Source organism: Glycine soja, chromosome 10 (genome assembly GCF_004193775.1).
Source record: "Glycine soja cultivar W05 chromosome 10, ASM419377v2, whole genome shotgun sequence".
Lineage (NCBI taxonomy): Eukaryota > Viridiplantae > Streptophyta > Magnoliopsida > Fabales > Fabaceae > Glycine > Glycine soja.
Genome location: NC_041011.1, coordinates 3,020,417 through 3,034,569, shown reverse-complemented (window position 1 = coordinate 3,034,569; position 14,153 = coordinate 3,020,417). Strand labels below are relative to the sequence as shown.

At 34.7% G+C, this 14,153-nt stretch overlaps 2 protein-coding genes across 3 annotated transcripts; one reads left to right on the top strand and one right to left on the bottom strand.

Moving 5' to 3' along the window:
• Positions 1 to 536: 536 nt before the first annotated feature.
• LOC114371974 (fructokinase-1-like) lies at positions 537 to 6,018 on the top strand. Its single transcript, XM_028329334.1, has 5 exons — positions 537 to 1,027; positions 1,883 to 2,139; positions 2,244 to 2,535; positions 4,450 to 4,602; positions 5,103 to 6,018. The coding sequence occupies exons 1-5, from the start codon at positions 710 to 712 to the stop codon at positions 5,484 to 5,486; spliced, it is 1,404 nt and encodes a 467-aa protein (XP_028185135.1). The 5' UTR covers positions 537 to 709; the 3' UTR covers positions 5,487 to 6,018.
• Positions 6,019 to 7,116: 1,098 nt separating this feature from the next.
• On the bottom strand, positions 7,117 to 13,283 carry LOC114371243 (flowering locus K homology domain-like). Of its 2 annotated transcripts, none has more exons than XM_028328700.1 (7): positions 13,169 to 13,283; positions 12,054 to 12,685; positions 9,684 to 9,933; positions 9,130 to 9,278; positions 8,510 to 8,806; positions 8,211 to 8,405; positions 7,117 to 7,513 (listed from the first exon to the last, which is right to left on the bottom strand). In XM_028328700.1, exons 2-7 carry the CDS (start codon positions 12,675 to 12,677, stop codon positions 7,331 to 7,333), a joined length of 1,698 nt encoding a protein of 565 aa, XP_028184501.1. In that variant the 5' UTR covers positions 12,678 to 12,685; positions 13,169 to 13,283; the 3' UTR covers positions 7,117 to 7,330. The 2 variants fall into 2 exon arrangements, with proteins under 2 accessions (XP_028184501.1, XP_028184502.1); XM_028328701.1 differs by having other exon boundaries at positions 12,054 to 12,698; positions 13,169 to 13,246.
• Between the last annotated feature and the right edge of the window lie 870 nt (positions 13,284 to 14,153).

Here is a 14,153-nt window from a genome sequence, read left to right as displayed (position 1 = left end):
TTCGTTTAATATTTGACTCTTACTTGCTAACACTTGAAGAAGATGTAACTCTTGATTGAGATATTATATCAAATACCTAGCCATAAAAATAAATGTTTCAAGAAGATGAATTAAAAACACAAATGCAGGAGTTGGAAACACATCCAACAAAAACGCAGCAATCAAATCCAAAATCCAACACACACACAAAAAAAATTAAACTAAAAAAAAATAAAGAATGATATTAACGCATGCATACCAATAAGGTGAATTTATGTCCAACAAAAGTTGGATTCACATCCAATTAGAGGGAAAAAAAAGAGTGTCAAGATGTAATTTGAAAAAAAATTCATGAAGTACAAATATAATTTACTCAAAATTCAATAACTATATATTATAAAAGTTTATATTATTAATCAATTAGAAATGATTTATCAATATAATTTTGAAGGTAATTTATATAAAAGTAAATTTTTTAGTAAAAATTAACAAACTTAACCCACGTATTACTGTATTTGTGTTTTAGTCTTTTAGATGCTAGATGGTAGTGTGAGTGCACTTTTAAGAAAAAGTAGCAAATAGACAAGAAAAAAAAGTTTTTCTGGGTTTAGAAAAGGGAGATTTCTATGAAAACGGTTTTGGTTTCTCACTAACCTACGGCATATCCATCCTTTGTTCTGCAATCTGCGTTACGGGTGCAGTTGGGTAAGCTGAGCGAAAACGTGGCTGAATGCCTCTCTCAGTCCCACCCAAAGCCCTCAATTCCCCAATCCATCATCCCCATGGACCCTCCTTCTCTTCCATTTCCAAACCAAAGCCAAAACCCAATGGGTTAACCCTTTTGCCTCTGAATCGCGCATTCAGAGGCCTCGAAATCTCCGTCCCCAGCCCCTCCTCGCTCCATTCAAACGTTGCCAAACACGTCGACGTTGCCACTCTGAGCAACCTCTGCGTCGACATCGTTCTCAATGTCCCCCAGTTGCCCCCTCCTTCCCCTCTTCAACGCAAGGCCTTCATGGACCGCTTGGCCCAATCTCCTCCTGACAAGGTTCTCTCTCTCACCTCTCTTCTATCGCCACTTTTAACATACATACATACATACATAGAAAGAAAGAAACTTTGGGTTTTTTAATTAAGGGTTCGTTCGTTGGAGATCCCACATCGATTAGTTATATGGCCAAATTAAAGTATTTAAGCAGTGGCTAAATCGTTGTGTGCGGTACTGCGGTCGTGGTGTGGTTGTGTGGCATTGATGAATTATATAAACTCTGCTTCTTATGACTAAACCAAATCTGGGGGACACTGCACTGAGGAGTGGGGTCCAGAATTATCCTTCCCACGACAAGTTCACTTCCATGGGACTGTTACCAGTTAACTTGTCATTAGTCATTCATTACATAGATGCTCCTCCTTTATGCTATTACTGTTTCTTCTTGTTCTCCAACAACATATGGTTGCAATTGCGAACTTGTTATCTTAATTGTGATTTTGTATTTTTTACCCCTAAGAATTTGCAAGTCTGCTTCCTGCATACTTAAGTATCACTTGGGTGTGTCTAGAAGAGCTTATTTACAGCTTATTCGGACTTATCTTATGGCATAAGTACTTGTGTAAGTGTTTGGGAGAATTTCTGAAAATAACATACGATATGTCCTTTAGCTGTTTTTAGCTTGTTTGAGTTAGTTCTTCAGGATAGCTTATATGAAAACAATTCATACATAGTTACATACATGATAGTTACTTATTCAATAAACACTTAGTTGTTTACCCAAATAGACTCTTAATAATGGACAATTAAGTTGTCATTCTTGCATTTTCCCTCCCTTTTCTGTACTGTTCATTTCATATTTATTTGCTCCAAATGGTTGTATTTCCTTAGATGATCCTATGGTTTTTGGTGTAGAAATATTGGGAAGCAGGTGGAAACTGCAATATGGCTATAGCAGCTGCAAGGTTAGGACTCAACTGCATATCAATTGGTCATGTGGGTAATGAAATCTATGGGAAATTTCTGTCAGATGTGCTTCATGATGAGGGCATTGGTTTGGTTGGGATGATTACTAATGACGATATCGTCAACAGTTCTGGTAGTAGTGCCTCTTGTGAAACTCTTTTATGTTGGGTTCTTGTTGATCCTTTACAAAGACATGGTTTTTGCAGGTATAAATCATTTGTCTTCTAATTTGTATTGTTGCTATTGTGGTGGTCATTATTTTTTTCTCGTATTTTTGTTTATAAATCCCTAACTATGTTTTCTCAATTAGTCGGGCTGATTTTTGTGAGGAGCCTATATTGCATTGGATGAGTAAATTGTCCAGCGAAGTTAAAATGGCTATTAAAAACTCAAAGGTCTTGTTCTGTAATGGATATGGATTTGATGAGCTCTCTCCTGGTGCAATACTCTCAGCCATGGAATATGCTGTTGAAGTTGGCACCTCAATCTTCTTTGATCCTGGACCACGTGGAAAGAGTCTCTCCACTGGGACCCCAGATGAACAAAGAGCTCTTAATCAGTTACTGAGAATGAGTGATGTTCTTCTTCTAACTTCTGACGAGGTTTGTTTTAAATCTCTCCTCATATTACATTTATCCTTGATGGTTATCATGATTGCCTATGGTTGTCTGCTTTAAGATTTAGCTGTACTATTGCTGATATGGTGTTGTATAATTACTCTTTTTCTTTGCCTTATCAACTATATAATTTCTCCTTCTGTCTCTCATTTGAGCTATATATTAATGCTGTTTGCACTTTGCAATTAGATGCATGGCATGCACTCCATGTTTATCCGTTTCCATCTATCAGTTTCTTGTTTTGTTATTTAGGAATTCATAATCATATTGTGTGTTTTTGAGCACCTTCGTAACCTTATGCAGTGTTTCCACCATTCCTCAGTATGGACAATTGGACATATTTTGTTTGTTTGTCCAACTTTCTATGTATGCTGTATATATTTCTACTTGCATATTTATGGATTCTTTCACCTTGCAAAAGAGTACTTTGTCCAAAAAACTGTATCAATCTAGAACCTTTGAAAGTGTTGTGTAGTTTTGCAAATTTCAGTTTGCTTCACTTGTTCTTTCAATCACATGAAACATTTGGAAGTATGAAGAAAAGGATAATCTTTAATTGAAAGTTATCCTGAAAATTCATTTGCTTGTGTCAGTCAATAAATTTTTCAGACTCATATGTACCGTGCTTATCATCTGTCTTTATCAGTTTTTTAATTCAAAAATATGGCAGGATGTCTGCATGCTGGATAAAATTAGGCCTAATTCATAAGCATATGCGGGTTTTTACAGTCCAAACCCATAAATACTGATCAATGATCACTAACGTTTCCCGTTTGCCCACCAGACTCTCACCATCCTCTGTTGCTACTCCCTTTTCCCCTACTGTACACCTTGGTTTTGGTAGGGTGCCCATCACATTATTATTTAATGGGTTTGTTTCACTTGAATCACTTTTGAAATTCAGTGCATTTCAAAAGTTAGTCCTGATGTACAAGTTCATACTATATTTTCCTTTGTCAGCTATTTACATGCTAACTTTTACTACCACTACACCAAATTTATTCTACATTCTTTGATGGATGAGTCAAGACTAAAAAGACACCAGCAGCTTTTGGACCAATCTAATTGACAACTGCAGACTTCAAAGGATGGCCCATTCAACAAATGAAATGATCTTGGTTGGTAGAGATACAAGTCTGTGTATTGGTTCAGGTTGAGAAAAGTAAAAAATGCAGCCGTAACTATCCTTTTTCTAGTTGTATCCGTGTTGTAACTCTCACCATCAATGCCCTCCTCAGTCACATGGTTGCCTTGTTCTCCCCAGCCTTGGTGGAATATGTTTTTTCTCCAATTTTTCGTTTATATAAAATGCTCACTCTAAACCTTACTTCCAAGCTGAATTCTCATCCGTCACTTCTGTTTTCTTATAAATCTGCTCTGCCTCAATAATCTTTCTCTACCATAGAATTTCAAGGCAAATGGAAAATAACTAGATTTTGCCATTAGGCGGTGACTAAGTTTTATTTTTTAAGCATGGATGGCAGCTCTACAGATTGTTCACAATCCATTTAAGTTTCCAAATTGCCTCAGGTCTGCCATTTCAAAGTCTCTATTTCAGTAAACTTTGAACTTGTGGTGGCCTGGTAGACTTGTTTCTATCTTTGTTAATGAGACATACCAAATATTATGAAATTCATCGGCTTGAGTTGATCAGATTATATAAATCCTGCAGCATTTTACTTTTGTTAGAAGTCCATTTGTTGCCAAACTATTGGAGTTTGCATTTTTGGTGAGATTTGGCCTGGCAATATGCACAGAAGATATTGGTTTTCTCTTATTCCCCCCCAAAAAATAATGTAATGCAAAATAAAAATGTTTTTGTTTCTGCTATTTGTAGGTAGTTTTACAAACTACTTTCTAATTTAATGACATCTTTGATTTTATTGTTTTGCATTACAGGCTGAGGAATTAACTGGCATAGAAGATCCAATATTGGCAGGGCAGGAGTTTCTCAAAAGAGGGATCCGCACAAAATGGGTGATTGTAAAAATGGGTTCTAAGGGTTCGATTCTTATAACAGCATCGAGTGTAGCTTGTGCACCTGCATTCAAGGCATTAGCTTTCTCATTCTGATTTTGTTCATTGCTTCTGTTAAATTCTAGCAATTTTGAAACAATATTTTTTTTTCCAGTTTATATACTGCTATTCTGCTTAACAGTGCTATGACCCACTTTGGTATTTAGTTTCATAGGTATTATTGGCTTAAAGGTGAAAATTTCAGTTGACGACATATTAATGAAAAGATAAGGCTATAAGCCTATAACCACTTTTTATGAAAGACCATATTTCAAAACAAAATGTCCTGAACATTGCTTGTGGTTTCTTCAACTGGAAGATTTTTTCCCCTTAATGATTCAAACATGAATTTCAAAGGAATAGTCAAGCTCAAGTGTTTGGTATGCTCTAGGTATATGATGTTATTTCTTTATTGATTGTTCAAATATGATCGTCTCTCACAATAATATTTATTGAACTTATGTCTGACTATTTTTTTCCTTTGACAAGATTCATCTTTTTGTGATGAACTAATTGGATTTCTAAAATGTTATCAGGTGAATGTTATTGACTCTGTCGGATGTGGAGACAGTTTTGTAGCTGCTATTGTCTATGGTTTTATACATAATATGCCACTGGTTAATACATTGGCAATTGCAAATGCAGTGGGTGCTGCAACAGCCATGGGCTGTGGTGCTGGTAGGAATGTAGCAACACTGGAGAATGTAGTAAATATATTAAGATCATCAAACCTCAACGAAGATGATGAATTTTGGATTGAAATATTTGAAAAGAATGTGGTTGCTCAGGAAATAACATATCTGTCAAATGTTATGAATGGAAACAAAAATCGTCTCAACCTTGTCTCATTTGACAAGGTTGCCTCTGAGCTCTTGCCCAAGCTTGAACTTCCACAAACAGTGGGGAATGTGCCTACTTGATAGATTGTGGAAAAATAGATTGAAGTGCATTCATGCGAAAGAACTCTTCTGATTCCTGGTTTCTTCGCTTCTTCATCCTGTAAAAGTAAAAATTTAAGCATTAAGACTGCAGAGTTTTATCTCTCTCGGGTTACATAAATTGCCGTAGCTAAATTGCTTTGAGCAAGTACATGAAAGGTAGATAGCTTCTCATCAAGCTCTTTAACTGATTTTTGGCATTTCAGTTTCAACAGTATTCCTTTGATTTTGATGGCAAAGGTATCTTTACTCCCTGAACCAGTGGAGCAGAGCTGTTAACCTCTGAGATCCCAATATTTTTGCATCATTTTTTGCATGATTGCTTCTCAAACAGTGAATAGTCTCCATATTTTTATAGTTGATTGTTGACGCAGACAGGGAAAGATTGTTTGTATGACTTAAAATATTTGATTAGGGATTACTCTACAATAGTTTTGTCTATGTTTCTCCCCTTTTTCTAGAATGTTTTCCCCCCAAATTTAGATTCAATGATGTTACAAATGTTCTACGTTTACGACCGGCCAAAATAATGGTATTTCGAATGCTGTTTCGGTTTGTTTTATTTTGGGGTTAGGCGGAGTTGTTTTACCACAAACAAAATAATTTATCCGTAGTAAAAATTTCAACCCAATAAAGAAAACGATGTGCTAAAGAAAATGGTAATAGGTGCATTCATTTGGTTTGTCGGGTCTCTTGCATAGTTAGATTTTCTGGGTCTCTTGCATAGTTAGATTTATTTTTTTCATCCAATTTTATTTCTCAAATTTTGGAGATTTAGAGGATGGGATTTTATACTAATTGAACTAAATTATTTTTAACTTAATGATTCTATTTATTTTCAAGAATATTATAGTAATTGGTTTTTTGCTTTCTCGTTTCTATGTAAACCAAATATTGTGTCTTTCTTTTTTCTTCTCTATTAAAAATTGTTTCCTTCACCTTTCAACCTAATGCTAATTTGTGCTATTTGTTGTCTTGTTGGGCCACCTAGCATCTTGGAGAAAATAGCAATCCATCTTTTTTTACTTCTTTTCATTCTTCGCCTTTTCTTTTTTTCAAAAACAATTATTTTAATAAATTAAATTTCAGATTTTTTTTGTGTCAAAATTGGTATGTTTCTCATTTTAGTTTTTGAAATGTAAACATTCTAAAATTTAAATTTTGGCAGTGTTAATAAAGTCTGACTCTGCTAGGTTGCCACGTGTATAATGTACTCTTATGTATAACAGGCACTTCTTTGTAATTAAAATACTCGAAAAAAGTATCTGCACATGTAGTATGTTCATTAATTTCTACATGGTATGTAAAAGTGGGTACAAAAGTAGTCCGTTTTGTTGCTTTTTTAACAAGATAATAATCATGTGAAAAAAAATCACGAGAAACTATAAAAGAATATGATATTAAGTTTTAAATTTTTCAGTTTTTAGTTGAATTTGATTCACTTTTAAAACTAACTAAATTAAACTTTTTAATAAATAAAGGATCAACCTGAATATAATCAAACATAAATGACTAAGTGCATTTTTTAGCCTTAATTATACGAAAACATTTCTATAAGGATCAAAGCAGGGAAATCTTTTTTAGGATTAAAAAAAACCCTATAAAAAGTTAGTTGTGAGCAAATGAAAAACTACCAAATTATCATATGCTCTAAATCCTATTCAGTCATTATGCCAAATGTAGTACAGCGAAAATATAGGGGATATAAGACACAGGACACGCAGAGGCCCGGTTGCAATACCCACGAGAACTAGAACTGAAATTGAACTCTCAATGTTTACAAAACGTAGGGCTCCTCATTTAAAATTGAATGTAAAGTAATGTTCTCAATAGCCATAATTGGTGCCGTAAACGGAACCATAATCTGCAGAAGGTGCATGGCCCGCATGACCAGCAGCACTTGAGGGCGGAGATGCATAGACAGGATTTGTAGGATAGGAATTGTAACCTTGGTTAATTGAACCCCCCATATGATCCTGTGCCGCACTTGCAGCTTCAGCCATGAAATTCTACATCAGATACATAGTGGCCAATTCAGAATAGCACCAACCATAATAATAACAATGACAACAACCACCACCATAATAATAACAACAACAACGAGTATCAACAAGTGGGTACAATGATATAACTTGCCCCAAAAATGTTTTAAGTTTATTTTTTATCGACAAATATTAATTGTTAGTTTGTTAGTTTTTATTAGCAAGAGGAATCAAACTCACGACCTTTCCTTCTCTTATCAAGATAAGCATTCACTAATTCCATGTTCATTGGGAAAAAGAAAAAAGTAGCACCAACTCACATGACAATGATAATTACAATCTTTCCTATCCTCTGCTCAATCTGTCCTATTCATTTAAGCCTAACTGATCAGCTGTCATTCTAACCTCATGACAAAAACACAAGAAATAAAAAAAATACTTGGATATCAACTGCATTCCCTGGCTTTATTTTGAAGCTATTATTTACTTATATTTGTAAAAGAATGACTATTGAAAAAAGCAAAAACTTAACCCCAATTGCAATTAACATACAACGACAAGAATTAACTAGTATATAGGAAGTTATTATAGCATAAAAGAATAGACACACGTTACTGTCTTACAGACATAAAAATAGCCGTTGACATTCCCAAGCAAAAAAAAAAAAACAAACCAGCTAGTCTTTAGCAAAAACAATAACAATTAGATAGCTAACATGAAATACCTGCACTAGCTGTTGGGCAGCCTGTATTTGTGAAGCAGTACCACTTATCTCAACAGTCATCTCTCCTGGCACACCCCTGGTCTCCTGAATTGTAATACTTGCTCCACTAGCTCGACGGATGTAGCTGATGTTTGCCCCTGATGCTCCAATAACAGCATCTGCATAGGACAAAGGAATTTGCATGTGTTGTGTGACCTACATAGTACAAAAGAAATCATATTAAGTCACAAAAAATAAAAATAAAATGCTTCAAAAGCAATGCTGCTGTCTGCAATACTCATTTGGGGAAAAAAGGATACCTTAGTCACAACAGATTGTTGTGCCTGTGCACTGGATGAATGAATTCCCATAGAAACATCTCTTACATAGGCAGGTGGTGGACCCTGATGAAGGTGCTTGTCCATAGGAGATAGGTCAGCAGGTGGGTAGTAATTATCATAATTATGTGAAGGCGGCATATACTGAGTATTGGGTGGAAAAGCAGGTCCACCACCACTACCAGGCCCAGGAGCTGGAAAACCTTGAGGAGGACCCCAAGGTTGGTGTGGTGGGCCTGGTGGCACATTCTGGTTTGCTCGAACATCTGGCCTTTGCATCTGAAGTTTTGGAGGAAGAAAAAAAATAACTACACACAGAATGAATTGTAATAAGGATGATTCATACAACTTCCCTTCAGCCCAAAGCATGTGAAAAAAGTTATCACACTTGAAAACACATTGAGACCCTTCTCAAAATACAAAGACAAATGATGAAAGTCAGGCATACATATGCAATTGGCAGGTATCCTAGCCTATGAAGCTTTCGATCCCACCCTATGACTAACCTATCCCATTCAACTATCCCCAAATATAACCCAAGCTTGAAAACATCATTTCTTATATAGCTTGGAGTGTTCAAATTAAAAATAAAATGAACTCACTTGTGTTTCAAATACTCCAACTATGCTGCGATCAACCAAGAATTTACGTAGATGAATTGCAACAAGTTCAACCGCCTTGTGAACCCCAGAAGATTCCCCTTGTATTTCAACAATACTATCATCTCGCAGAGCAAAAACTGGCAGGTGTTCTGTTGTATAAAATAAATCATTCAGGTGCCATAATCACAAACTTGGATATCATAAATCATGTTTCTCAAATATATGTTTACTAAATATTAGTGCATTACTTGACAAAAAACATGTAACCAACTTTGCAAATACGTAATAAGAATAGCAGTCTGAGGGGAGGCAGATTTAGTGGTACTGATAACATATGCAATGACAAAGACTCAATACAACTAGGGAAAATCTTTTCGAAAAAAAAAATACAACTAGGGAAAATCTTTTTGAAAAAAAAATACAACTAGGGACAATACACCAAAGAAGACACAAATAAAAAGACTTGTGGCAACAATATATTGAAAAGGAAAATGTGTTCATTGGCAAACAAAAGCAACATTTCCTAATGTAATTTACAATGCTTGTGATCGCACCTGAACCAAGAATGCGAATATTGCAACCTGTGGCATCTTGAAAGGATTTTATAGTGGAGCCCTGCTTCCCAATCAAGCTTCCTGCTTGAGTATCTGCCACTAGAAGCCTTGTAACAACTGGGCGTACTGCCCCTGATGCACTATCGGCAGGATGAGGGTCTACATTGACAACTTGTTTATGAACCCTTAACAAACCATCCACAGCAGGCGGTATGCTGCAATCTGGCTCTTCTTTCGCAGAAACCATTACCTTTTAATAGCATGAAAGAAGGAGAATTCAGAACCACAACGTAAGCATGTCCTTTATGAACAGCAAAAACAGCTAAATATCAAATTTTAAAGCGAGCTAAATTTATATACTTGACCCATCAGCTGATTCATTGCGATGTTCCAAAAAACATATCACTATAGCAGCACTAGCAAAAACAAATAAAAAATTGTAGCCCTTAACCTTATTTTCATTTCCTACAACCCGTGCATCTTTGGTTCAACAAATTAGAAATATTTTAACTATCTCAAGCTAAATTTTGTTTTAACTTTTATTTTCATTTCTTAGGGTGTGTACCGGAATCCAAAAATTAGTATAAATACTTTAATTAAAAATTCTAAATCTTGAGAGTAATTTCATAATGATATTTGCCCTTGAAGTAATTAAATGGACCAAGCTATACTTCAGATTTATAAATTTTTCTGATGGTTTCCAAACTTCATCTACCCAGTTTGAGTGTACTTTAATATTTGGATCAAATTTCACAAGTTTTTTTTTTAATTATTATTATTGTAGTGACTTTAAGAATGTTTTCCAGGCAAGTGTTTCAGGAAGTGTGGCAAGACACCAATCGACCAAGTTCTGAAGTTACCAGGGAGTGAACGCTTCTTGCCACCAAAATCTGCACAGACTATTTGATTCTTAAGTCAAAAAACAACATTTCAGCCATTGTAAATGCTCATTGCTGTTTCCCTGCAACTTGAAGTTTGGTTCTTCAATTTGAAGCCACCTTAGTCATTCATATTAGCTGACAACCTGCACACATCCATTTGGTCATCGTGACAAAAGACATCTCTTTTTATATATTCACTCGTTTAATTAATTATCTTGGATTCAGCTAGATTATTTATATTTTATATACTTTTACTCCTTAATTTTTTTTTCATCACATAGTTCCTTAGCAATAGTACTCATATGTGATATCATGTTTTATCATGAATAATCGATTAAGTTTCAACTATAAGTTTGTTTTATCAAATAGATGTCTTACACATCAAAGCACTAATCAATTACTAGAAGATATAGAACTAAGAATGATGGGAGTTAATTTTAATGAACTGATGCTCCCTAAAATTATATTTCCATTCATGACTCTGATTCATAATGATCGAGCAAAGAATCCATAAAAGACATGAAGTTTCAGCCCTAACAATGACAATCAAGTTTTGGCATTGTATATCAGCTTACGGTAAGGGTAACATGACTATGAACCATAGGTACCAACAACAGCAGTATAATGCTGGATCAGAGCATCACAGCTGCTGGTTGCCACAAGAAACTCATAGTACAGCTTTTTGCATTGCACAAATAGCAGCCAAATTGCATATGACAGCCAAATTCACCCCATTTTGCCCAATCACCACTTTTCCAGCCAAGCCCATTCATTTTGTTGCGAAGCTCACCTCCAACCTCTGTTTTGCAGTTCAAAAAACAAAGTATAATAATAGGGGCCTTCTTAATTGCTGCAACTTAACTAAGACATATATGACTATCTTTGTTTATTTGTGTAGTGTGTTCTATAGTGCATCAAATTCCACTAACTTTTCTGTCACGGCCATCCATTTTTCTATGAATTTCATCATCTTGCTATTTTATTTTAATTTCCTATTATCTCATTTCTCACAATGTTAATTATAGCTCAAATTAATGGTGAATATGAGTTGGACGATAACTTTTTGGTTAAGAATTATGAATACATCTTTAATTTTAGATAATATTTTATTTTTAAGCATTGTGTGTATTCTATACTATAAATTACAAATTATTTATCTTGAATATGACATATAATCCTCAGCAAAGCAACCAATCCATTACCCACTGTAGCAATTTTGGGATAGGTCACTCAATGCCACTATTTGGTATTGTTAACTATGCGCAAACATATTCAATAAAAGAATTGACGAGTGGGAAAGGGGAAAACTATAAAAGCTTAATTGCAAGGAGGGTGCAGGATACCAAGCACAAAATCAATCCAAACACAGATAGCACATTCTAATAAGCCTAAGGATCAATAAGAAATATGCATAATTTGCTTGAAACAGTGAATATCCAAGATTATCCATCACTGCATGAATAACAAGAAACTGAAAAAGTATACTCACAGCTCTTTCTGAAGTTCCAGGAGGACCATCGAGAATTTTTATACGAGCCTTAGTGTCTTCGGTAATTTTCCTAATAAACTCACCTTTCCGGCCAATAATACTGCCAACCTTTTGCACAGGAACCAACATCCTAAAAACATTCTCTCCAGGCCACCCTGGCCACTTCTTTACTTCACCTCCTTTCAAATCCTCCTCAGGTCCCCGCTTTTCCTCAGAGCCAAAATTCTCAGTCACATCTCCTCCAATATTTTGTTCCTCAGCATGCTCTTGAGAAGGCAAATCAGGGTTTCCAGGCAACCCTTCAACATCATTCCCGTCAAAATTATGTTCAGGAATATTGCCATCCTCAGCTAAATTGCCGGCATTGTGTTCATCAGGCTGCAGCTGCAGAAACCCTCCGGCATCGTGTTCATCAGGCTGCAGCTGCGGAAACCCTCCGGCATCATATTCATCAGGCTGCAGCTGCGGAAACCCTCCATTATCGTGTTCATCAGGCTGCAGTTGCGGAAACCCTGAGTCATCAATCACATTTCCTCCATCGTATTCGTCAGAATGGTTTTGCGGAAACTCAGGGTTCTCAGGCACATAGCCTGCATCTTGTCCATCAAAAACTTCCCCAGACATCTCAGCAGCTGTGAAACCAAACTCATGAAACAACAACTTATCAGTATCCTTTTCAACAGAAACCAAAAATCAAATTAAAAATTAAACCACACACACACAAAAGAACCTAAAAAGGGGAAATAAAGAATTCAACCATTATCCCATCTACACTTGCTCATCAAGGAGAAGACTAGTTAACAGCATCAATCACCATTCGATATTAATACAAATTCTAAAATTAAAAATCCATAACCAAATCCGCTGAATAAAATAACCAAATCCAGCGTTCATCCATAACAGAACAAAGTGCAGAGTACAAGTTCAGATGCGAAAGGGAAGTGAAGAAAGAGAATGCAATTACGCAACTTTAACGAACAGCGAAAACGCCAGAACTCGCATTTGAATTTTCGTTGCGAAAGAAACAATTAAATTGAAGAGTGGAAACAAAGAATAATGCAGAAACCCTAATGCGAGTAGAAGAAAGAGTTGAGAAAAGTGGTTTCAGAACTTACTATCTATGATTGTCGAAGCTTCGGAAGACGGAGAGAAAAGAAAAACGGGTGCGTTTGGATATGTAGAGAACGGTGCTTTGCAGAATTTAGGTTTTTGTAAAGGATGAGAGACGGAGACATCACCACATTTTTTATTTTATTTTATCGGTTAAAATGATTTTTTTTTTCCAATTTTTTCAAATTTGTGATTTTACCTTTCTATTTTTTAATTAATTGACACATCTCATTTATTTTAAAAAAATTTACAATTATAATTCCTTTTGGTATTTTAAATTTGTTGATGGGTAATTTTTAATAAATTAAGTTTGTAAATAATTAAATAATTTAAAAAAATATTTATTATATGGATAATAAACAAACTCAATAAAAAAATTTAAAACAAAAATAAAAGGATAAAAATTAAGTTTTAACCTATTTTATTAGATTGCCACACCTTTAACCTACACATATTCATGATTTTGGCGGTTCTTTTTTTTTTAGTTTTTTATTGTTATTTTTATTTGAATTTAAAATAAATACAAATAAATTAAAACATTGTAAGAAAAATATTAATATTTTTATTTTTAATTAAGAAATCTAAAGTATACTGATAAATAAATACATAGATAAACAACGCACAGAGAACCTTTTTTAACTAGTTTTTTTTTAAAGTGAATAATGGTAAAAGTTCATAAAAAAAGTAATAAGGTTAAAAGTACTTTTTGTCCTTCTAATTTACTTTTTTTTAACCTCAGTAAAAAAATTTTAAAAAAAATCTCCTGAAATTCGTTTATTTTTTTTGTCACGGTCCTTTGTTAAAAAATTTAACTTCAATGTAAGCCGTGCTAATTCAATAAATAATGGCGTTAGCAAGTGTTATGTCACCAAAAAATGTCATATCAACTAAATATCACATCAGCATAGACTAAAAAAAGATTACAAGAATTCAAAAATAAACGATATAGTTTACAAAAATTAAAACAAAAAGAATATGATTCATATGGAC

What these genes read in the sequence shown, in the direction of transcription:
- LOC114371974 (XM_028329334.1), top strand. Translation starts at nt 710, where the DNA reads ATGCCTCTCTCAGTCCCACCCAAAGCCCTCAATTCCCCAATCCATCAT. An exon ending in TTCTTCTAACTTCTGACGAG is followed by an intron (nt 2,536 to 4,449) that starts GTTTGTTTTAAA and finishes TTTGCATTACAG; the next exon opens with GCTGAGGAATTAACTGGCAT. An exon ending in CTTGTGCACCTGCATTCAAG is followed by an intron (nt 4,603 to 5,102) that starts GCATTAGCTTTC and finishes AAATGTTATCAG; the next exon opens with GTGAATGTTATTGACTCTGT.
- LOC114371243 (XM_028328700.1), bottom strand. Translation starts at nt 12,677, where the DNA reads ATGTCTGGGGAAGTTTTTGATGGACAAGATGCAGGCTATGTGCCTGAG. An exon ending in TTGGAGTATTTGAAACACAA is followed by an intron (nt 8,807 to 9,129) that starts GTGAGTTCATTT and finishes CCAAAACTTCAG; the next exon opens with ATGCAAAGGCCAGATGTTCG. An exon ending in AACAATCTGTTGTGACTAAG is followed by an intron (nt 8,406 to 8,509) that starts GTATCCTTTTTT and finishes TGTACTATGTAG; the next exon opens with GTCACACAACACATGCAAAT.